Source organism: Aythya marila (genome assembly GCF_965140915.1).
Source record: "Aythya marila genome assembly, chromosome: 17".
Classification (NCBI taxonomy): domain Eukaryota; kingdom Metazoa; phylum Chordata; class Aves; order Anseriformes; family Anatidae; genus Aythya; species Aythya marila.
This window is the reverse complement of record NC_139058.1, coordinates 11,009,055-11,032,841: the sequence shown is the minus strand read 5'-3', so window position 1 is coordinate 11,032,841 and position 23,787 is coordinate 11,009,055. Positions and strand designations below refer to the sequence as shown.

Below are 23,787 nucleotides of genomic sequence, written 5' to 3'. Positions count from 1 at the left end.
TCACAGTGGAAGCACAGAGGTTAAAGCATATATTGATGTCAGTGAGAATTGGATTGGGGTCAGAGGAAGTGCTGAAGCTCAGTACCTATAGCTTCTGCCAAAGGCAGCTGTGAGAATACTCTGTAGCTTGCATATACATGAATCAGAAAGGGACCACAAAGTGCAATCCATTTTTAAGTAGAGCTCCTTATTGATTTCAGTGGGGGAGACCTTTGAAAAATCAATGACATGAAGCAGCTTTAGGATGCAATGGCATGTGTTCTAGGGTGTTAAAGTGATTGCCCTGTGAACTAATCAAGCCGGTAGCAATCATGGTTGCAAAGTTCCAAGGCACGAAGAAAAGGTGTCAGAGGTTTGAGAAGCAGCAAATTTGCTATTCGTATTCCAGACTTGGCTTCTTGATATGGGGGAAAAAAAAGTGCTGTCTCCCAAATGCTGCCTGCGTAAAATAGATAAACAGAAATTAAGTTGTGCAAATCAGTGATTCTTTTTATGTAGGGAATGAAATGATTAATGATGCTAGTATTTCCGTGGGCTTGGCTGAATTTGACAGAATTAACACTCATTGAGCTAGAACAATAGCAAAGGATTTTAACTGTCATGCTCAAGTCCTGCAGACTCGTACTGAAGTCAGAATTTAGCCATGGCTACGTTGCTCAGTCTTCAGTACAAGATTAAATAAATATATATTTAACCTGGATACTCGTTTGAAAATATAGGAGGAGGTTTGTTTACACAGAGAATTTACAGTGCACAGTGTGAATTTATAGCCTATCACATACCCCATTAAACCTTAGTGTGGACACTTAGTAAGTGTGAGGTAACGTGATGCCACTTTGCTGTGCTATTTTATGCTTAATTACCACAAACACTGATCTTTGAGGGAAGTGTGGCATAACGAATGCTTTCTGATTGAAGGCTTGAGCTTTCTCAGTGTAGGCAAGTTCGTAGGTCCCAAAGAGCAAGAGCTCTGCTTCAGAAAGGTGCTGTCGTGCTCTTCTGGGCTGTAAATGATAAATTTCAAGTTGAAATGGAAATTTTTATATTGGGTAAAACTAATCATAGGCTAAAACATTTACTTAAAAATTGCCCTTGTAAAAATATTTCAATTTGAAGTTTAATAGTTTGCTGAATTATTTATGCTATTATATGTATGCGGTTATTATAAAGGTGTTCTGTATTGCTCTAATTTATTTTCCTTTCCATTTGGGAGTGTACGGTAGCAATAGAAACATATCTTATTAGGGAAACAGAGCTACAGTATAATTAAAGCTATGTAGGCACACTGTATCATCAAGCCATGAAAACACTGCATGAAATTTTAGAAGGAAAACTAGAAAAAATTGTAGTAGCAAGCTCTGCTGAAGGGAGTGTTAAAGAAATTGAGCTACAGTATAATTAAAGCTGTGTAGGCACACTGTATCACCGAGCCATGAAAACACTGCATGAAATTTTGGAAGGAAAACCAGAAAAAAAATTCTAGTAGCAAACTCTGCTGAAGTCATGAATCATTTCCCCAGGGAAGGTGTAGAAAGACCATGACTGGTATAATTTAAACGTGTGCTGGTGAATCCAAGCGAGATTAGATATAAGAAATCTTTGTATTTAAAAAGGCAGTTAAGGTGATATCTGCGCTAATGATTATGGCTGCAAATAGAAGTTGTTAGTAGAACTGTAAAATTTGCTTTGTTTGGGCAAATTACAGTTGTGATGGAAAAAGCAGTTTTGCCAGCAAAGTTGTGTACTAGGAGTACTTTGTTCTGTGTACTAGTTTTTCTCTGTGAGATCCTGTGTATAGGAAAGATACAAGAAATGCTTTCAATTACTATAATTTATATAAATAAATAAAATACTACTCACAACCTCTTGGATCAAGGCCATTCGGTTGCTTTACAAAGATGAATACCTACCACCAGGGAGGCTGTAGCTGGACAAACCAATAAGGAGATGTCACCTGCCCAGGGCTTTCCTGCATACGTATCTGTTGGTGTTTTCATGTGTATATAAGCTTTGTGTAAAATAAGTCCCCCCTGACCATTCTGCCCCCCAAAAAAACAAAGCTCAAGAACACCGTTTCCCTGTCCCACACTCACTAGACAAACGCCTTCTTTAGAAGATGTTTTAAAACCTGATTATCCAAGTCGTGCACTGTCTGTTTTGCTGGGAATCGTATCTTTTGTAAGTTAATAGAATACAATTTAGGTGCTTTTAATTAAGAGGTTAATTTGTCTAATAATTCTCTTTAATGGATTGGATTATAGCATGCAACCCAATAACTGTTAACCATAACTATTATAACAGTAAGACGTGAGTTACTCTGGTGCTGCTGCCCAGAGCCAGTTCTCCAGTGAGTGAAGTGCTGGGGCTGCATCATGCAGGCCGTGATGTGTGTGTGTCCCGTTTCTTTTTGGTGGTGCTGCTAAGCCCAGACTCTATGAGCTGTTCTGCAAATTTGTTTGCAGAACGTTCTTATTTCTACAAAGTGATTCTTGCTAGATTTCTGGTTGAGATTTTACAGCAGTAAGAAATTTCAAATATTTTACATGGACGTTTTTCTGTAATAAGAGAACTGGTGGCTGTAGTGTTTGTTCATTGCTATGCTCTTAAGATCCCAAGTTCCTTCTCAAGCAGCTTTCCTGTTAGCATTTCCTCTCCCCTTGTTCTTTCCCTAGTTGAAGCCTTGTTTCACAGACTGCTTCTGTCCAAAGAAACAAAAAAAACCCTGACCAGCCTTTTTTGTTTCTTTTGACACAACACAGTATGTCTGTCTGTGCCTATGAGAGAACTATATTGAAATAGCTCTCTTTGTGAATTCCTCATTGCTATTCATTGGTGGAGATTGTCACGTAAGGGGCAGATTAGAACTCAGTCAACCAGAGCAGCAACGAGAAGAGCCAGGCCCAAGACAGATTTCACCATAAGGTCTGAGAAGCAGTTTATTTGGACTTTGTTACAATTAACATGCATTTATTTTTGCACAACGTTACTCTTTTGTCTGTAGAAACTGAATTATGCTTGATTTATTCCCTCAGGTCATTTATTCCAGAATTAATCTTTCACTCTACCTCCTGACTTTCATCTTTGGATGTATCTTTGCACAGTTTTGTTAAATTTAGTAACTTCTGAGCACAGACTTTACTTCTGTTAGTTTAAAGAAAATGTTTTTTTTCACGTGGCGATTCCATGCCTTCTGAGATTGAATCGGTGCAAAGAAAAGATCACATTTCTGGTAATTCAGCTGAAACATAAGAAACAGTGTTTATGCTGGCATCAAGAAGGCAGACAGTACCTGGTGAAGCATAAAATCTGCTGGGGCAAAATTACTCTTTGAAAGTGTTCTAAAATATTTGAACCAGCAAAGTGAGTTTGTACTGGCTCTGCACTTCATGCCATGTGGTTGCAGCGTTTTACGTGGTGGTAGCTTAAAACTGGATATGCTGCTTCATGGAACCATGCCTTTGTGAAATAGATTCTGTTCTGTATGTTATCCAGCAAAAACAGGTCCTAAATTTGCAACCACTGACCCAGAGAAGTTCTGTGCTAAATGTTTTATGACAAAACAAGTCCAAGATTTACGGAGCTAACTAGAGGACCTAATATCCAAGAGCCTACTTTCACTTGCGTTTCCTGTAGGCTTAGATTACAAACAGGGAGAATAAACAAAGCAGTTGTAAACTATTGTGCTGTGTGCATCTTTCAGAAATGAACTTACCCTCTCTGACAAGTATCCATGAAACAATCTTGAGCCATTTCAGGGCTCATGCATAAAACAGGGGATCTAAAGTTGTGTGCCTAAATAATTACTATTATTTCTAAGAGCTTCATGTTAGGTTTCTGTGTTCTAAAATGTTTGGCTGCAATATCCAGTTTTAGAACATGCAACTATTGACTGCTGATAACAAACCAGATTAACTTTTTTCTTCCTTTCCTTTTAGCAGTCTTAATATTGCCTTCTTCAGATTTTGTTTGTTTTTATTCCAGATTGGGAACAAAACAGTATCATAAATGATCTATGATAAGTAATTATCTATGATAAATAATTTATACAACAAACTAAGGAGAACATGGGAAACAAGTGCAAGTGTGAGCAGAAGAGGCTGTAATATGTTGTTAACTAACTCTGTCTTCTTTTTCTTCTCTCTTATAGTTGGTTCTGCTTGAGGCTGCTGTCCTACTTTGTCAATACAGTCTTAGCGGGTGATGTCACAGCATCTTTGACATTCAGACCCCAGTAATCCACTAGGTGTGTATCTTGCTTGTTTTTCTCTGCATGCTTTCTGATCTGGCATGGGGGATAACAGTCATTTTGTGCTGTGCATCTCTTGTACTTCAGGGTGAAAAATAATTAGCATGTGCTATGCTTCGTTTCCACAGATTATTTTACTCCCACCTTTGCTTTTCTTCTGATGGCTTTCCTCCCTGTAGAAGCACAAAGCCACTGTTCCCATGCATGCTCACAGGCTTTCATTTTGCTCCTACAGCTGCCAGTTTGCTGTATGTACAAGCTTCTTGTTGCTCATCATAGTACCATCTCTAGGTAGCAGGACCTAGTAGACTTGAATTGGGCTGGGAGAGAGCAATAGCTGTGCTCACTATTCAGACTATGGGACCTGAGAAATTTATTGTGTGCCTTGAGAGAAACTTCCCTTCCCTCTGAAAGAAGGCTCTGCGATGTTCTGTGGCTGACTGGTGGACACTGCTCATCTCTTCAAATCCAGCTCACTCAAGAACCTGATTGTCTTACAAAGGCAGAATGCTTTGAGAAGTGCAGCAGATCTGGAGGTTCTCTAAAACTCAGTTTCCTTAATCACAAGGGCTTTCTGACAGCTCTTGACCATCAGCTATATTAGCAAAATTAGTGTGCTGAGCTACTCACTTTTTTGCAGAGGACCGAGTAACCCTAATGTTTCTAAGAGCCTTCAAACCTGATCATGAGTTTGGGTATTAGCTGTGCATAGGCCCCCATTTTGGCCTCTTTGCACAGGGGTGGTGTTCATCCCTACTGAGCACTAAAGCCCTGTTGACCTACAGGAGGCCATTTGATGCATTAGTTCTTTATATGAATGGTCAGAAAAAATAGATCATCTTACTTTGCTCTCAGTCTAATGCAACACAATATATTTAGAGTCACATAGACAGAAGGGAGAAGATTCGCTGCTGTCAGCGTAGCCTTTGACACCATGTAGACAAGTGTTTGCTGTGTTTAGAAGTGCAGCCTAAGGAATAATCTTTACCTGGCTGCTATAGGTCTAATATTTTCATTTAGTTGTAGGCTTTTCAATGCACTTTAATTTAGTTACAAATGGTAGCAAATTGCAAGTGGCAGCATGAATAAGTAACTCATGAGTCAGTACTTTTGTTTTCTTCCTCTGGTCTAGACTGCTGATAATGTAAATTGTCGAAACCCTGGGTAAATAATTGGGAGTGCAATCAACAGCAAGCAAGTATTTATCTGTTAATAAATCATTTGAAATGCAGAAGTCGGTCTTTGTCCAACTGTTCTTAAAAGGCAGTTACTGGTTCTGCTGCTGTTTCTGCATAGGAATTAGGATTTTAATGGTCACTAATTGTACATCTGAAAATTTATACAGTTTATTTTCTGCCTGTGTTTTTCATTTCACAGAGGAAAGAACCACAATATTTATGGTTGTAAGGAGGTTAACATTATATTTTCTGCATGGAGATCTCTATAGCTCTCTAGAGAGCTGTACCATTTATAGAACCCAAATTTTCTAGGATCTCTCATGTGTGGCATCAAGTTCTTATACCTCATTAAGAATTTTCAGAATGGGATCTTTGTCTCATTCTCAGAATGTGACTTGAAAGTTATACATCAGCTAAGTCATCAACTGTAGCTTTTATTATTCAAGCTGTTACTGCTTCAGAATCAGTATTAGAGGAGGTGTTTGTCAGTTTTACATGCTGCTGTTAGTAATACTCTTCCCTGGAACAGAAACTTGCAATATATATTCTGAAAGGAGTGTGTTTTTCTGAATTTAGTTATTGTGGTTTACATCCTGCCATCTTCTTTCTACATTCCGAATTGATTCATGTTTTGAGTTAGTACATGGAAATATCCAGCTGCTTGGGTTCCCAAAAGATAACAGCTATCCCTTCTCATAGTCACAGGTGAGAGAAAGTTGTTTTAGCTGCAGACAATGAATTGCCTGAATAATCTGAAGGTACTACAAAAGAGGTTTGCAGTTACATATTGTCAGGTGAGGTTCGATTATTTTCTTTTTTTTTTTTTTTTAAGTGGGAGTTCTTCTAAATCCTTACACTGAACTTTAACCGAAGGCAGATTAATTTATAGTGTTTTTTTTCTTTTGAGGTGAAACTCTGGTCTCCATAAAGAAACACAGTAGATGGGTACAGCACACATGATTGGCTCTGCAGTGATAACTTTCTATTAGAGCTTAGTTCTGACCTTCTCTTGAGGTGAAAAACCTGGAGGAATGCTGAGAACTTCTATGCTTTGCTTTTATTTCTTTCTGTTGTGTATATATGGGCTTACCACTGTGACATATAAGCTATTTTTTTTTTGACCTGTGGATTTTTTTTTTCTCTTGAGGGAAATTCTATTAGCCAAATCCACTACTTATTAGGATTTCCAGAGGGGTCTTCTGATCATTTCATTTACAACAGAAGCATTTCGTCCTGCCTTGGAGCTTTGTCAAAGGTTCACCTGGTACAAATACATCCAAGATAAAATTTAAGCTCAAGGATTGCTACACTGCGCGTTGGAGGAGTACTGTACTGCAGTGCTTATAAGAGATTGGCATAGTAAAGGCTGGAGAGAACAATAGAGATCCTTTCTTACCAGATGAACTACCTACAGTAAGCAAGAGGAGGTGACCCTGCTACTGAGTAGCATTACTGAGCCCTTCTCATCTGTGCACCGGGAGCACTGCGCGTGGCTGTGCTGCACTGGGCCATTAGCATTTAAGAGAACTAGAAGAATGGGGTGGTATTTTTCACATTCTGCGTGTAGGGTTTCAGTTCTCTTCAATGTAATGTTTCCCACTTAATACAGATTCTTTGTTGATATTAAAGACTGTTGGTCTTGAGTTGATAAAGCATTGGATGAAAGGACCAGTCGTTTATACCTTCCATGTCATCACAGCACCAACTATGAGACGGCTGTGGAGTTCAGGCTGTTCCTGATGCTGGCATGGCCTCTTGGCTCAGCTGGGGAGAACACGCGGATACATCCTCTGAGTTTGGAACTGAGAAAGCCGGAGCTTTTCTCAGGCTGAGAATGGACCCAGCACCCTCGTCTGCTCAGAGCTAGGCCTTGAAAGTACAAGCCACTTCAAGCTCTTAAACTTTACTCAGTACATTGTGATCTGCTGGAAAAGAAAAAAACAAATGCAAGCTTTAGTAAAGAAGTTGGACTTCTGGGGGGTAATAGCTAAAGTCATTTATTTTTGATTTGAATCCGAGAATGATTCCACCTCTAGTATGTTCACATTTTATAGAGAGGTAGTCATGACTGTCCTAGACTTCTGCAGTGATTTGTACCTTTGATCCTTTAGGATCTTTTTCCCTCTAATTCTGTCATCTAACTTAGCCAAGCTAGTTTGGCCTCTGAGGGCTCCACGGATAGTTGGCTGATAAAGGTGGCCTTGTGCAGAGAGAGACTGAGGAAACCTGAGGTCCTGCTCTGCGGTGCTTCTCAGGAGCATCTCTCTGTTCATTAATCCCGGGCTCATTCTGATACATTCTCCTTGGGCCTGGAGCTTCCCTTTGTCTGAGGTGAGTTTGGGTCAGTGTGGCAGTCAGGCTGTTCCTCTGCTGAAGTGTGAAGGCCACGATAATGTAGTCAGGTAGCTGTCTTTTGGAATATGTTTAGAAATGTCCCCCACCCCAGCCCCCACATGTGTTTTTCCCAAAATACAACTTGTGCCTGGGGCTGCAAAGTCATCCCCTTTGGTCTGGGAGCATGTCTGCGCTCCAGAGAGGAAGGACAACAAACTGAGCTGCCTCCATCTGTGCAAAGCAGGGAAGCACAAAAGCAGAAACACGCAAGTAGGCTGCACGTGAGCCAGCTTAGATCTAGAAAGCCTGGCTGTGTTTGTGTGTGGCTGTGCCAGGGCTAAATCATGCTGAGATGTAGCAGGTGAGTCACGCAGTACCATCCTGCACCGCATGGACTTCTTGAGTTACGCTGTCCTTCTAGATGGTGGGGATTCTCTGTTGCAGAAACCATAACACACTGATGGTTTTGTGGTCTCTTGATAAACTGGCATTGCAAAATAAGATTCTCAGTGGCAGACCTCTGAAGTTGACAGCTTGGTCTGTGTTTGACTAGGATGTGGCATCTGGAATATCCTGTGGTGGTTTTTGGTTTCCTTTCAGATTCTCAATAGGAATTTAGTCAAAGCTTAAATAAGAAAAGTCTTTAGATTACGTAACACTTGCTTACTGGTCTGAAAGCATGAAAGGCTAAATCGTGGTAAATAAACGCTGTGAAATTAATACATAGTAGTCCTTGCGACATGATTTCTTACCACCCTGATTCCTTTCAAAAGCAAGTGCTTAGGAGTAAACATTGAACCACACTGCTTATGGCAGGTTATTTCCTATGAAATCAAATTATATATCGTGGGTTTGGGGACTGGTACTGCTTCTTCAGCATCTTTTGGGCATCTTGGATTATTTCGACCAAATATGACAAAAAAGGGAGACATCAGGGTTACTTCTGAGTAACCCTGACAGAAACCATGTTTCTGTCAAACTGAAAATATGCAGCTTAATATCTACTAACACCTCTCTTTTGGGAACACCACAGCATGTATATAATAGTATCATTAACTACCAAAGAATCAACACAGGAGAAAGACCTGGTAAATAATGTGCCAGTCGTGGAAAATGAATCAATTCAGAGTATGCACCGAATGACAAAATGCAAAGCTTCTGAAACTAGGGTTTAATATCACCAGTGGTCATGGAAATCCTGCGTAATAGTTGGGGAAAACAAAGAATCTCTCTGGCAGCAGGAAGTATTGCTCCTGATTTGCATATGAAGGGATAATTTCTAGGCAGTATAACTCTTAGCACAGAGTATGAACTTCTCTTGAATTACAGCAGCTGAAGAAAATTTGGCCTCTGTACACTCAGTTCAGAGGTGCCTTAAGTAGTTTACTAGTACACAGAAGCAAACTAGTCATTTGTTTAGCTTTAGTGAAAGGATTCTGTTGAAGCCACTATTTAAGCTTATATTACATTGCTGATTTTATACTCTCATGAAAACATTTTAACTGATGTTCAAATGATAGATCTGTGGAACCAATGAGGAGTTTTGCTGCACGCACTATACAGAGGGAAATAGGGTTTTAAATTGAATTCTTCATAACCCTACTAGAGAAGAAATGAGGGAGATGTATCCCAACTATTTGTTTTCTGATTTTTTTTTCCCTGCACTGAGAGACAATCAGTCCTGTGTGTTTTCCATTGAAGAAGTTTGATTTGGGCTTTTTCATTTACATTATTAGCAAACAGCTGCATGATGGGCTGCTTCATTGGCTACCATGCTGAAATCATCAAGCACATTTCAACTGCAATTGCACTGTCTGTATTTTAAAATATTTTCCATATTACAGTGTACTCCTGTAATTTCAAAATTTTCAGCTACTATCTGCTAAATCTGGGGGACTTTTGTTTACTTGGAAGCCATGGATGCAATCGTTTTCACGTAAAGTTTGTCTTTAAAAAATGCTAGACTTCACATTTATGCTGTTAAAGTAAAAAATTACAAGTGCCTATAGCAAGAAAGGTTGTGTTCGTCACCCCTCCTAGGTCATATTTCTTTAATATAATTCTTTAAAGTACATTACTATTTGCACAGTGAAATTAGCTCTGCAAGAGGGATGAAAACCTCTGTCAAGCAATTTTAGCAAAAAGATCAAAGGAATTAAATATAAATTCTATCCAATGTGGGCATGTATTTCTTTCTTTTTTGAACAGGGAAGCATTAGATTAATTATTTTTCATTTAAAATCAAATCAATGAAAAGAAAGGAAGTTTTTTCAAAGAGCATTGGAATTTGCTTCTTAGAATGAATGCTGTTCTATTAGGGTGACTAACAATGTGCATTTTTATTCTTAACCTCTGACCTGTGCCCTCCCCACCCCTTTACCTAACCCTTTCCATTTGCCCATGTCAGTTAACAGGCAGGAGCATTTGAAAACAATCATGGATGACTATGATATCAGGTCTGCTGCCAGCATTTTAGCATCTGTTAAGGAGCAAGAAGCTCGTTTCGAGCGGCTTACCCGGGCACTTGAGGAAGAGCGGCGCAATGTCTCCTTGCAACTTGAGCGTGCCAATCAGCCAGCAGACCGAATGAGCATTTGCAACATTGGCAATGGTCAGCCACTGGCAACCGCCTGGCAGCAGCTTGTCCTGCAGGTAACAGCCTGCTCGTTTTACCTGTTGCTAGAGTTCACCTATTGCAGAATTTCCCATTCCTGAAAGTCAGGTGCATCGTGTTTGTCACCCGCATTTCATTCCCTAGGTTGTCTTCTGATACCCCGGAGTCGGTGTGTTTCATTGATTAGTTTCAGAGCTCAGGTTTCAGAGCCTTGGCTTGGATGTTGCTTTACTTCTTAGCTCGTGGGATATTTGTGTAAATGTATGCATCCTTGAGTATTAAACCGTCAATAGAAATCTTCTCTGCCCCCTTTCAGTCTGTGCCCTTGATGTGAGTATGGTGATGTTCTGGTGATTGGAAACCAATACTGAATCAAAATCTCTAGAGCAAACAAAATTTCCATTAGAAGTGGTTGGGCTTTGAACAGGGCAAACAGCATGAAAAGCAGGGATTGTCCTCCTGCAAAGTCTCCTTGTTTGTGCAGGGAGGATTTCATAATTTGTTTTCCATATTTGTTGAAATGACGGTTTTTATTTTAATGATGCAAACTTAAGCTTTGTGGTAGCTTTAGATTTCCAGATACTGTTTTGCCTGATTTGTGTTCTTTAACTGCGATGACAAACTACTTACATCTCTAAATTACTTTAACTAGCAAATTCCGCTGACATGCAAGGTAAGTCGTGCAGAAGCAATAGAACCATTTGCGAAGGTCTGTTTCCTCAGAAAACACTGTTCAGACAGAGAGACTCCAGGCTATGGGGATTCTGAAAGTTGTTTCCCAGTCGTCCTACACTGCTTTACAGTGATACCTGCATTGAGCTGCATTCAGGCGGGCTTGGTGTTCTATGAAGTTAGCATAGCTTTTCTGCCAAGCTTCTGTACGTGGTACGTGTAGATGCTTGAGTGTGGGACTTGATGTGAAAGGAGCAGCCTGCACTGGTTAGCCTGAAAGTATGACAGTAGCTGGTAGGAGCTGTAGGTCATTATCTCCTCTTGAGTAGCAGCTGGGCTGGGGAGGGGGGAGATGTGCTTACAGATTTTTTTATAGAAAAGGACAAGCTCACCTTCAGTTTTCTGAATGACTTTGTGCAAAGTACCTGATTAATAGCTTCAGAATGAAATTCCTTATCCACAAAACTGATGAAGCATGGGTTTTCTGCAGTTATGGCTTAAGGTCTAACCACTTCCTAGAAAACTTAATAAAAAGAGTTTAAGTTACAGGCGTCTACGTGACTCTTGTGGAGAAACAGCCCCTGGAGGTGACACCAATCTGAATCTGTGTATGCTCGGCTCCTTGTCGCTCTGGAGCAGGGTGGTGGTGAGGAGAGAAGGCTTTAGTTCATGAACATTGTTGAGGTTTTTAGCGTAGCTTGTATATGACATAGAATGGTTGATTAGCTAAATATGCACAGTTAAGAATTAATGTAAGGTTATTTAAGGGAATTTTCATAAAATATTCTGAGGGCCAAATTCCTTCCTGACTTAGTAAAATTAATTAAACAGTGTTTAAATGAAGGAAGAAACCAATACCTTCAGTCTTACGCAGGATGTATAGTGATTACATTTTTACTGTTATATGTTGAACTTCATTGTCAAGAGTACAGAGCAAAAGGTACGGTATGCTCTGCTCTCTGCAGGGATTGCTCGTGCACTAGTCAAATACAGCTCTCTCTGAAGCTGTGTTTTGGTAAAGACTGACTAATCACTGCCTATCACCCTATTCAACCCGATGTTGTATACGGTATTACAAAATCCCTTTAGTAGCAGCTTTTCCATTTGGAAGTGGTGAGGGTAATTATACATAACCTAGTTATTCTGTGTAGAATTTGGGCAAGAATTGAGAATTAACTTCATTTTGTGAGGGTGCTGAATAATCTTTAAAGATCTGCAAAATTGGACATCAGTTTTCCGTGTTGTTTGCTGGGATTGTATACAACGTAATGTTTTGGCCTTTCACAAGAAATGTCAAATCTTCAAATAAGGTCAGGGATGTTCTGTAATTGCCAAAAGACTTGGGCAGAGATTTATTTATTTTTTTAATTGTAAATTAAGAAGGTGTGAAGGATTTTTATAAAAAGCATCTTGAAGTTGTTTTACTGGGATAATTTCATTGTTGGACAATCTAAACAAATCATAAGTGGTTTGTTCAGATATTAATTAGAAATAACAGGGACTGTTCTTTAATAAGATTTTTTCCTCCAGAGAATGGATTTCAGGGAGATACTGTCATCACAATTAGAGGTGCTAAATGTTGCTGAAATGTCTCCCATTAATATCAGTGAGAATCTTTTAGTAATAGAGCAGCTGAAGTATTTGTGTTTTCGTAGCCCTTTGTAGAAGGCAGTGCCTGCCAAACCTTCAGACTGTGCAGATGTTTTGTACCCATCTCCCCTGCCTGCAGCAGGCTGTAATTAGCTACTGCTATGTCACAGCTAGCTTTAACCAGTAATTGTTTCTGGTTAATAGCAGCAAAGTGCTGCATTTTGTTAATGCTGTTGAACAACTGGGTAAATCTGTCCTGTGTACCTTACATGGACTTTAAGCATTGCTTCAATTATCGTGTATTGCTGTGTGTATACCTAGTGACATAAATTAGGGTGCTTTAACTCTTAAACTTCTGGAAGACGCACATTGTAGTAGGAACACTGATCTAAAGCTAAAACTGGAAATGTGGACCCCAGCCCTGTGCTTTCTAGGGAAATCTAACTTATTGCAGATTTTGAAGTGGGCAAAGAAAGTGCTTTTCCAGGCTAAGAACCCATTGGACAAAAGGTCGTTGGTTGCTTACTAAAAACTTTTCCACTAATCTGAAAATGTAACATGTAATGATCTTTTAACCTGAGAGCTTTTATCAGGTTAATAAAAATCTTCTAAAAACCCTTCTATTCTTTAATTATATTCTTGACTTTGCTCCCCACTCTGGCTTCGAGTGCTGGGAGCCACGTAGCTGGCCATCACTCTTAGTTTCTGAAGCTGAAAACCTGGCTATAGTAAAAAAGAGCAGAACTGTCTGTTAACGTGCCTGCATTTGCTTCCCTAAACTTTGCACTAAACCAATGTAAAATAAATAAATATATTTTTGTTGTTATAGTATCCCAAGCAGTGGGAGTCTTGGCAGCACAGATAGGTCAATAAGCTTTTAAGTCACTGGTGAGTAGCACCTATCATGTGTCTTCTACATATTCAAGTCTCTGGTTGATGATGTTTTTTATGAGCTTGATAAATCTTAATACTCTTCATGTGTGAGGGATTTAGTTTAATCTGCCTGGTTCTGTTTCACTTCTTTTCAAATCAGCCTTCTGCTGCTCTTCACAGTGGGAACTAGAGTTGGGCAGGGAGAAGATATGAAAGTGCATGGGTAGGGTATGTGCTATAGGAGGCTGAATGCTCAAAGCTGCAATATTATCACTGGATAGTTATTCTGAGCGTAACTTTTTAATAATAAAGAATATTGTCTTTTCTTTTATTAAAACATCAGACACATGACACTTATTAAACACAAGGCTATATCCTGAGTTGGTTTAAATTGGCATGGCTCCACGCGTTGTAGAGAAGCTCTGTCAAATCTGGTCAGCTGGGGAGCTGAACAAAAATGTTTGCATTCAAAGACTGTTTCCCCATTGGTACACATTGACAATTTCTATTCCTATTAATGTTTCATAACCAAAATAAAGTACAGCATCCAATAAACCTGTTTTGCCAACAAATACAATAAATTTCTGCTTTCAGTGATCTTGAAGTGATATATCATGATCTGAGAGGTGTTCCCAATCACTGTTTAAAAAATAGATAAATAAATAAAAGTAGTTGTTATCCCCCTTCCTGTAGGTAGGAAACCTATGGGTGTTACCAGATCTTACATGGTATTAACAACAGAAATCAGACCCTTGCAATCTGGTGCAGAGTCTTTTCAAACTGACCCTTATGCCTGTAAGAACTACTATAAGTTCATCTGACAAGTCTTTGCACTGACAAAATTATCCAATAATTTTAAAATGTATTCATTTGACTGTTATTCCCCCCCCTTTTTTTTAAGATAACAGGATATATTTGTCTTAGTAGGTACTTCAGTAGGTACTTGAATAGATTACACCCAAAATTGAGGTTCTCTGTGTGCATGTATTACTATAATATAGATTTTAACATGTTTATTACAAAGCTAGTTATTAAAACAAAAAAATGTCAGCATAAATTCACCTTGGTGTACATTTTTTTTAGAATTACATATTTTTTTAAACTTACTGGTGTTAAGCTGATAGTCTTGTTGCAAGTTCCACAGAACTCTGCTGTACTTTATGGAGTAACTTTTACACTTACCAGTCGAGCCCGCTGGAAGAAAGCTGCATTACAGTGGTGCCCCAGAAGTGGCAAATGCTGCTGAGGAGTCAATAGCGGCTGAACGATGGCTGTAGGTTTTTGATATGCATTCTTAGAGGGTCTGTCAGTCAACAGCACGTGTCAAGAGACCGTGGACAGTAACTCCAAGTTGAATCAGTTTAGGAAATTTTAAATCAGTGACCATTTTCTTTCCCTAAGAGGAGTGTTTAAGGAGCTTATGTTGTTTCCAAGAGTGAAATACAAGCTTTGGATCATGTTTTGACTTCAAACATCAATCCAGCCAGCTTCACTGATAAATTTCTGACTCAGGCCAGCAGCTTCATAGGTTTCATCCTGTCAATCTGATGTGCTTTTTCACACCGCATAAGAATCAAGGCTTGCTGAGATTCTTAGTGGTTGTGTGTGTGTGTTGTATGGGCTGAAACATCTAATAAGCAGACCAAGCTGAATCAGCATGATGTGATACTGGTGAGTATAGCTTAATATCTTATATTTCTCTAGCTATTAGGCCTAGTAATGTACATTATTATACAAGCTTCTCATTTGTCACTTGTAAAGCCAGCCAGCCCTGGGTGTGACTGTGCAATTGCAGTAGTTAATAGGGCATGAATATGGTGTTGGAGGCAGATCTGAGCTTGTTTGTACTTTGTAATAGTGTGCACAATTATTTGGTCCCTTAGATGTGACTGAGACAGATTTGTCCAAAATAGGGCTTGTGGGTATGACATCTATAAAAGCTTATTCAGAATTCACCAAAGGCTGCTCTGCAGTTTTCTGGTACTAACTTGACCATTTCAGTACAGATTATTTTTTTGTTTTGTTCAGTTTGTTTTAGCTGCTGTTCTTTAAACCGAAATAACATAACTAGTATGATGCCTGGTGAAGTCAGATACACCATTACAAATGCATCTTGTGTAAGTCGTGTTAGTGGCTTGTGCCCTTTAGAGATGGGCGTCCTCCAAGTGGTGAAGTTAGAATGATGCAAAAGCTGTTCTTTCTGAACTAAGGAAACACACAATAAAATACTGTTTAAATACAGACCAGGAGAAAACAATTTAAATAATTCAAGTGTTGAGGTTTTTGAATCAGTCTCTTTTATTGCTGCCTAGATTATGTGTTCATTTTGAGGTATGGTAATAAACACAGGCTAAAAATTATCTATCTTGTTTAATTAGTGTCCTAACTCTATCACTGACAAATGCTTTTCCATATGTTTCTCCCATATATATATATTTGTATGGTATATCTATGACCATGATTCTTCATGAATTGATGCATAGTTTTGGTGCAGATGCTCCTTAACTTTGTGTTAGCCAAGGTATTAACAAAACAGAGGTGAAAGGAAGGCAGGCAGTGGGGAAAGAGTGGGAATGAGCAAACTTGAAAGAAATTGCATGCTGTTTTTTTTTTTTTTTTTTTTTTTTTTCTCTTAACACCCTTGTGAGGAGAAAAACCCACAGACATCCTTCCAATAAGTAATACCCCAGAAGGACATCTTGAAATGCCAATAATCCACCAAGTTAAAAATAATACAAAATTAGGCTTTCTTCACTTTGCAAATGTGTTTATAGCTGTTCAAGGAAAATCAAGTTAAGGAACAAAGCTGCAGAATATTTTCACAGTTAAGATTTGGATCCTTTATATTTCAACTTACTTTCCAGAAAAATAGCATCTCTTTTAAAACTGTCAAACACTTTTTCCTTTATTTATATATTTATATTATTTTTAGAGTTATTTCTTAGCCATAACTAAGCACCAGTATTCTTCAATCTGTATGCTAATCTGAGGTACTTGTGACTTCTGCCAAAAATGACAGTTTGTGAATTGAGGGTCAGTTTCCAGTAAAAGGTGAACTCTAAAGCACACCAGAACACATGGTGAGAGTAAAGGAAAATACAAGATTAGCTCAAGTTGCATTTCTAAGAAAATATCGTCAAGTTAACCATTCTAAGTTACAGTTTGGGCAACAATAACTCTTCTGTCTATATTTTATTAGATTTATTTGAGATTCTTTGCTCCACACTGACATAGTGCGGACTGTTAGAACATAAAGACTATTTCCAGTGCTTTGACAGTAAGAACATGGGTGCATTAGTATTGTACATATGTTGGAATATATGCAGAGAAGAAAGAAAAATGGGATATGAGCTGCACTGAGTGCTCAGCTTCCCCCCCCCACTCCCCTGCATACAGAATGCAGTTTCATCTCTGCTTAAACTTCTATTTAATTACTTGGTTTATAGTGCCTCTTGGCTGTAGAGCATTTTTTCCTTGGTTATATAATGTATTTGTGCTCATGTTAAGGGACTGACAGCATGGAAGATGACATGCATTGCTTGCCTTACAGGTAAGGTCAGGTACAGACTACAAGGCTGTAGGTTCATGACAGCTCCCTGCTATTTCCCGATACGATGCCAAATACCTGGAAAAAAATCGTCAGTAGTTAACCTGTGCACATTCCACTTGTGCTGGTACTGAGCAGATCGCAAATGTGAAAGACTTTCTAGGGATAGTCCTAATTCTTTTATAAATCCATCTGAGACCATTGAAATGTAAGTTCTGATTTGGGGGTGTGGTATGGATGGGACAGACCTCGGTGTCAGAGATGTGCCACGACTGTTCCCCAGCCAGCTGCTGGTGCCCCATCTCTTTGCTCCCCTAGCTCTGTAATTCAGCTCCTGTTTTCTTTCGGCCTGCAGATCATTGTGCAGTTATGCATGCACTAGCTATGCCGTTAGCCTGATCCTGTAAATTCAGTACGTATGAGTAGTCTTACTGAACTTCTAGGAATGACCAGGGTCAGGTTTCAGGTTCTGCCTGTGTGCAACTATTCAAAGGATGCAGGGGGTGGGGACTTGGGAATATGATTCCCATGGGAGAATGAGTCTTTGAGTTCTTGGGTCAGAATTCAGTGTGAGTTGAGGGGGAATCGCTGTACCTGTGAATCCCAGCACAGTTAGGAACCAGGTGCCTTTACTCAGCTGCCTTCCAGGGGAGCATGGTTCTTGCCATGCATGAGGCATGGTTCTAACCTAGATTCTGCTGTGCTGGGAACAATATCATCAAGTTTAGCTTGGAGGTCAGAGCTTTTGTCTCCTTTTTTTTTTTTTTTTTTTTTTTTTTGTTTTGTTTTGTTTTGTTATTATTATATGGACGTTGTCCCGTCTCTGTGAAAGCAGCAGCTCCAGGTTTACAGTGAGAGTCAGGATCTATTGTTGATAGCTCAGCAACAGCAGAAACTGGGAGCATCAGATGCTGCTTCTCAGAGGCAAAGTACTGCTGGTCGCTTACGACAATGTTGCTAAGCCAGCCTGCATCTTACAGGAATTCAGCCAGAGCACTAGCTCTCTTGGAATTAGTGCAGGTGTTCTAAAGAAAGAGCTTCCAAAGTGACAGTAAAACTACTGCGCTCCTGTGAGCTCAAGAAGCTCCTGCTGTTTGCCTTTCTTCTGGGATTAGCCAAATTCCAAGAGAAGTCATAGAACCTGCTTCCAGTATTGCAGGAGGAATGTGATGGGACAAGGCTACAAAAGAAAAGGGGTTATGCAGCTTTCGTCATGGTGTATATCAGTTGGAAGCCTCGGAAAGATGGAATCAAGTAGTATTTCTGTGAGAATTTATAATTTCTGGTTCTTCTTTTTCTCATTATAGCTTCTCCCTTATGATTGCTCTTCAGTCTTCATGTGTAAGGCCTTAGATGGCAAAAACATGGATATAAAAGTGAATGGGAATATTAGCATAAATTTCAGCTACAGCTAAGAAGATTTGACCAAATCCATCAGAACCTGTGATGTTCCTTCCCGAAGGGATTTGATAAGGGAACACCTAAACCCCACTTATTAGAGTTATTTGAGACTCAGCTCTGTTGGCATGCAGCAGAATCCACTCAAAAGCTGATGCATTATCTGAGAAGCGTTTGTTTAAAACTTTGTCTGTAAAGCTAATTTAAAAAGTAGATCCCAAAGGAATCATTTGAAAATTAAAACAGGGAACCAAGCAACTGAGAAACTCATCGTCTGTCTGGTGAGGAAGGAATTATTTGATTATTTCCAACAGAATGATTTTTTTTCAAAAATCAATTTCATATTATTTTATAGTTTTACATGTGTGGTTGAAAATGTGTTAGCTGAAAGATGCATGCCTTTGCAAAACACCTCTTTCTTCTCTCTATAATCAACAGTAGCCCACCTTCACATCTCACACTACCTCTCTGAAGTGTGTGCTCTGAAACTTTGTATGGGAACTGCAAAATTCCAAAGTGCCATCTAATGTCTGTCAGCAGGAGAGCAACTGCCTTATGCTAATGATTACAATAGTGCAAAGCAATGACCACATTTTCCCTAATCATCTCAGAAATATTCTTGCAGTTTCATTTGACTTGGAAAGCCTCACCTTCTTTTGTTTTGTGTGAATTTTTATTGAATGAGGTTTTGGAAGCAACTGAAAGGCAGAGATTTTCTTGCTTTGTTTGCCAAGAAGTGTGCAAGTGAGAATAATTTTCCACACCTTTTGGGCCTGGAATTTTGCAAGGTTTAAATCAAAATCATTTAATTTGAATGACAAATTCAGTTTCATAATAATTTTCCTTAATTTTCCATTGCTCTACCAACAGGACTATGTTTTTTTCTAGTAGTACATACAACAGAAACATTAAAAAAAAATTCAGCTTGCCTTGTGCACCTTTGTAGGTAAAGGGGCATCTCAGTTGTTCTTTGCACGATGTGTCTGACTGTTGCAAGCTCAGTCAGTATAACGTCAGGTAATTATTAAATATGTCTTTAAAAGGCAGGAATATTCAAATGTAAACATTAAAACATTAAAGAGTAATATCAGGCTTGACAGGATTTTTTAGAAATACAACTTTCTAGTCACATTTAACACATTTGCTTCTTGCTAATTAACATGAAAAGCATCTTACCTTCTAAGTTGTGATTTATTTTTCATGTTCTGCTGCTGGTTTATTTCTCAGCTCAGACAGCAGAACATGATTAATTGTGCTGGCTTCTTAAGATTTTTATTTCTTCTACATTTCAGTTCCCAAACATACTACTGTAGTAGTTCAGCTAGGAAAAAAAAAAAAAAAGGTTTTAAATCCTCACAAAACCCTTTTGAACTCTCTCAATTTTATGAAAAGATTTTGTTACTAACACAGGCCTTGATCCTACACATATGAGCAAGGCAGACCTTTATCCCTACAAGACATCGCGCTGTAGTCAGCCGGTCTTCATAAGCTGCTGCCGTTGCTGCTCCACATGTAGCAGTAAGAATGTTTTGGAGAAACTTTAAAAGCAACTTGCAAGCAAACTGGTGATTTCTTCTTCTTCCCCTGAGCCCCTTGAGCTTTGGACCTGACGAGGCTTTTAAAACCCCAAATTCTCTACAATTCCATTTCTGCTGTCTCCGGTATCTATAAGCTCTGTGAATTAATGCTGAAAGAGTACAAGAATGAATGTTGGATTATGATGACATTGATAAATTGCTGAGCCTTTTGCTAGTTTAGGCCCATCCTGTTGATGGTTCAAATTATGCTCTTGTTCGCTTTGTCCCAACTGTGGAGTAATTCACTGAAGTCATCAGTGTGACTGAGAACAGAATGGCCAAAGATGGCCACAGGCTGCCTGAGGCTGAGTGCCAGCTACAATTATAGCCTTTGATTTAAGTGAATGTTAGAATTTATGCTTTATATATACATATATATGTATAAAAGCTGCTTCCCTTTTTAAGCTACCAAATTACTATCTGAAAAGGATATTTTTAAGGTTACTGTCTGAGTTCAGTTTAGGGACTTAAGCTAAAATGTATCTTCAGCTGCTGGCAGAGTGGCATTTTTAGAATTCTGTCATGAAGGATTGAGAAGAACTATACTCTCCTTGGTTCTAACCCATCTCAATTAGCTCTTCTTTCTTCTTACAATCTTATTTTACATATATTTCAAATACAAGAAGCTTCCTTTGGAATAAGGTTTCTTTGTATTTGACATCTTAATTCTCTCTTCAGAAAAAAAAAAAAGGAAAACAAAAAACAACAACAAACAAATCTTCAGGTTTTGGTTTGAGAAAGATCATAATTAAGTCAAAAACTATCATAAAAAGGGTTGACTGTACAGACATTTATCAATCCAGTAACGACAAAGCGCACCTTTTCCCCTCTGAATGAGAAAATGCCGTAAGTTGATCTTACATCTTCTGAGCAGGTAATGGTAATATTCAGCTTGAAATATGGCACAAATCATCTAGAAAATCCAGGGGTAGAAGGGGGGGTCAGTGGGAAGGGGGATAATAACAACAACAACAAAAAGTAAGGAATGAAAAATACTTAATCCTGAATCTGTCTTTCATACATTTCAGTGTCTTGGTATTCCTTTCCAGTAACTACATTATGAAATTAAGGCCACAGTACCAGCCTTAAATTTGATTTGTTTTCCTTGCCATTGTCATTCTGTTATAAATGTAAAGATATCTTAATTTTTTTTTCATAAAACAGGAAGTGATTATTTTTTTCTAGTTCTAAGCCTGTAAAATGTGGTTGATTCTTATCTAAACAAAGCTGCTGGAAAGAAACATAGGTCATTCATTCAGCTGCGCCCTATATGCAGTGACATGTAGCTTCCTTTGTCCTTTATTTCTAATGTAAGCAGTGCTGTCACCAGACTGTCCTTGTTCTCATCCTGTCATATGACAACTTGGATGAAATGGAGTTGACTGATATTAGATGTAGCATGATGGAAGCTGTTTGTATACAAATGAAAATCCTCTGAACTTACTGAAGTGCCTTAAGTCTCCCTCTACAGAATGTGGCTGCTTCCTCTTTGTCATACTGGTCTTCAGCTTTGTGATCCTCTAGACCTCCTCTTTATTACTAAGTTCTTAAATAAGAATGACATAAACCCCTCCATTTATACACAACCTCCTCCCTGATTAAGGCTATCTGGCTTGATCTCTGTTTCTAACCTTGCAGTATCCTACTAGGGTAATGCAACAATTTTGGACCAAGTACAGATGCCCTGAAAAGGTTAATGTAATTTGTAAAACATTTAAAAATGATGGAAATGCTAACAGAAGATGATTTCAAGATTTATGTTTGGGATATAATTTTCTGTTTTCATCTGCCCCTATTAAAACCATTACAGTATGGCAGGCACAGTGACACATCGTGATGTACTCTTCTTTAGCACTCTCATTACCTTGTTCATTTGCTACATGAAATTCATAGAACAATAAAAATATCCTTGGCATGGAAGGTACCTATATGAATACAGGCCAGCTAATAGTGGGAATTGCAATGGGTGATCATTGGGCCTTTGCCTATATGGTTATCTGGGACTCTTGATTCATCTTGTGACTCCTTGCTCTGTTGGCTTTATGGAAGTTACATATCACTGAAGCCATATGTTATGTTTCCAGGCAGAGCTGTAAACCATTTCGTTTTTACTGCCGCTGAGAGCAGATCAATCTATAGTGCAGCACTACTGATAGAAAATTTTTAAGGGTAATGGAAGAAAATAAAAGAGAGAACTTGGAAGATGGACTGGCACAGGATCTCAGCCAGAGAATTAAATTCCTTCCTACTTATCAATTGTTAATTTTTCAGAGAGCAAAAAGATGGTTTTCACCCTACTGTTGCAGCTGGGAAAAATGTGACAAATTATGAAATTGAAGTTCAGCTAAAAAAAATATGGTGGTGGGGAAAAAAAAAAGAGTTTAGGATGTAGTCAGCAGTCTGATACTAATGGATAGAGCGTTTGTTGCCAGAATTTGGAAGTTCAGTATAACCTTAGGGATCTAATCCATAACTCTTATTTAGATAATTAGTTCTTTTACTTCAGCATTGCCAAACCCTAGCGTTCAAAATCACATGAGCTCTAAAATATTGCAAGTGGCTAAGAAATAAGGGGACTTGAAATGTACCTTTTTTTTTTAATAGGGAAAAAAAATCTTTGGCTTTCAGTCTGAACATTTTCAAAACTTACTTTATAGCCAGAAGGCCTATGAGCATCTATTATATTTTTGAGAGGAAAATGATCATTTTAAATAACAACCTGAATCCAGAAGGTGGGACCCTAAAATTCAACAATGCTAATCTTGCATGGCTTGCAAAAACACCTGTGGGTTTACAACGTGAGAGACTTCTCATGTGAGTAACAATTGGCAAGTCCATCCAGGAAGGTTTTCAGTTTCATCATTTTGCATTCAAGAGTAGCTACTCCAGTGCCCTATGGATATAGACTTTATAATGTTTTTTTCTTTGACAGCGTATAAAGGTCTGGCACATGTCCATGTGCATGTCTAAATTGAATGGTACTTTTCCATGCCAGCATGGCCTCAACAAAAGTTGAGCTATGTTAGTTAGTTAACCGAAGAAAAGCTGGGCAAGGAGAAGGGGGGGGAGTGCTGGACAAGTACAGCAGCCTCATACAAAACTGCATTCCATTCACTTTGCTTTGACTTTTAAGTATTTCATTAAGGGCCGCTACCGGTTGCCTCTAAATTATTCCACTTTAGATAGAGCATGTTTTTTACCCTCCACTGGAGCAAATACTTTATTCAGCTAAACCTTGTAGGTTTTGTCAACCTTTACAACGTTTATTTTTAAACAAATTAGGATCAGAGTTGGGTAACACAGTCCTGCCCTTTCCTCTGTCCCTAAAATACAGAGCCCTAGCTCTAACACTCAGCTAGAACTCTGACATTGGCAGGGGTAGGAAAGCTGAAATTAGGGTTAAAAAGGTCTGACACATTCCTGCCTGTCTTGAATGCCCCCCTTTGCATGTATTTTTTTTTTCTGTGGGATTGATATTAAGGACACAGTAATTGCGTTGACCCAGGGCGCGTGTTTCAGGGAACCTGAAGCTGGATGCCAAGACCCTTTTGTGCAAAGGCGCCTATTCTGAAAATTACAGAAAATTTGATTGTGATCTACCTTCCTTTTTTTATTTTTGTCTGGTCTGACTGTCTCTGACCATCCCTGCTTTCCAGGGACAGGCTCTAATTTGATTCCAGTAGCTTTCAGTCCCTAATTACCACTGTTCAGCCACCAGCTGTTAGAGGCTTGGATTTATTCCTTGCTGGGGCTCGCTG

The 23,787-nt window shown here is 38.9% G+C and overlaps 1 protein-coding gene across 3 annotated transcripts in view; it reads left to right on the top strand.

The window, feature by feature from the left end:
• ARVCF (ARVCF delta catenin family member) overlaps window positions 1–23,787 on the top strand; it is a 269,893-nt gene that overhangs the window by 98,615 nt on the left and 147,491 nt on the right. For 2 of the 3 annotated variants that reach the window (XM_082774079.1, XM_082774080.1), the window contains exons 3-4: window positions 4,148–4,243; window positions 10,166–10,410. In XM_082774079.1, the coding sequence (XP_082630205.1) occupies window positions 10,195–10,410 (216 nt within the window). In that variant the 5' untranslated portion in view covers window positions 4,148–4,243; window positions 10,166–10,194. The remainder of the gene's footprint in view (window positions 1–4,147; window positions 4,244–10,165; window positions 10,411–23,787) is intronic. The other variant, XM_082774083.1, reaches the window with a different exon arrangement.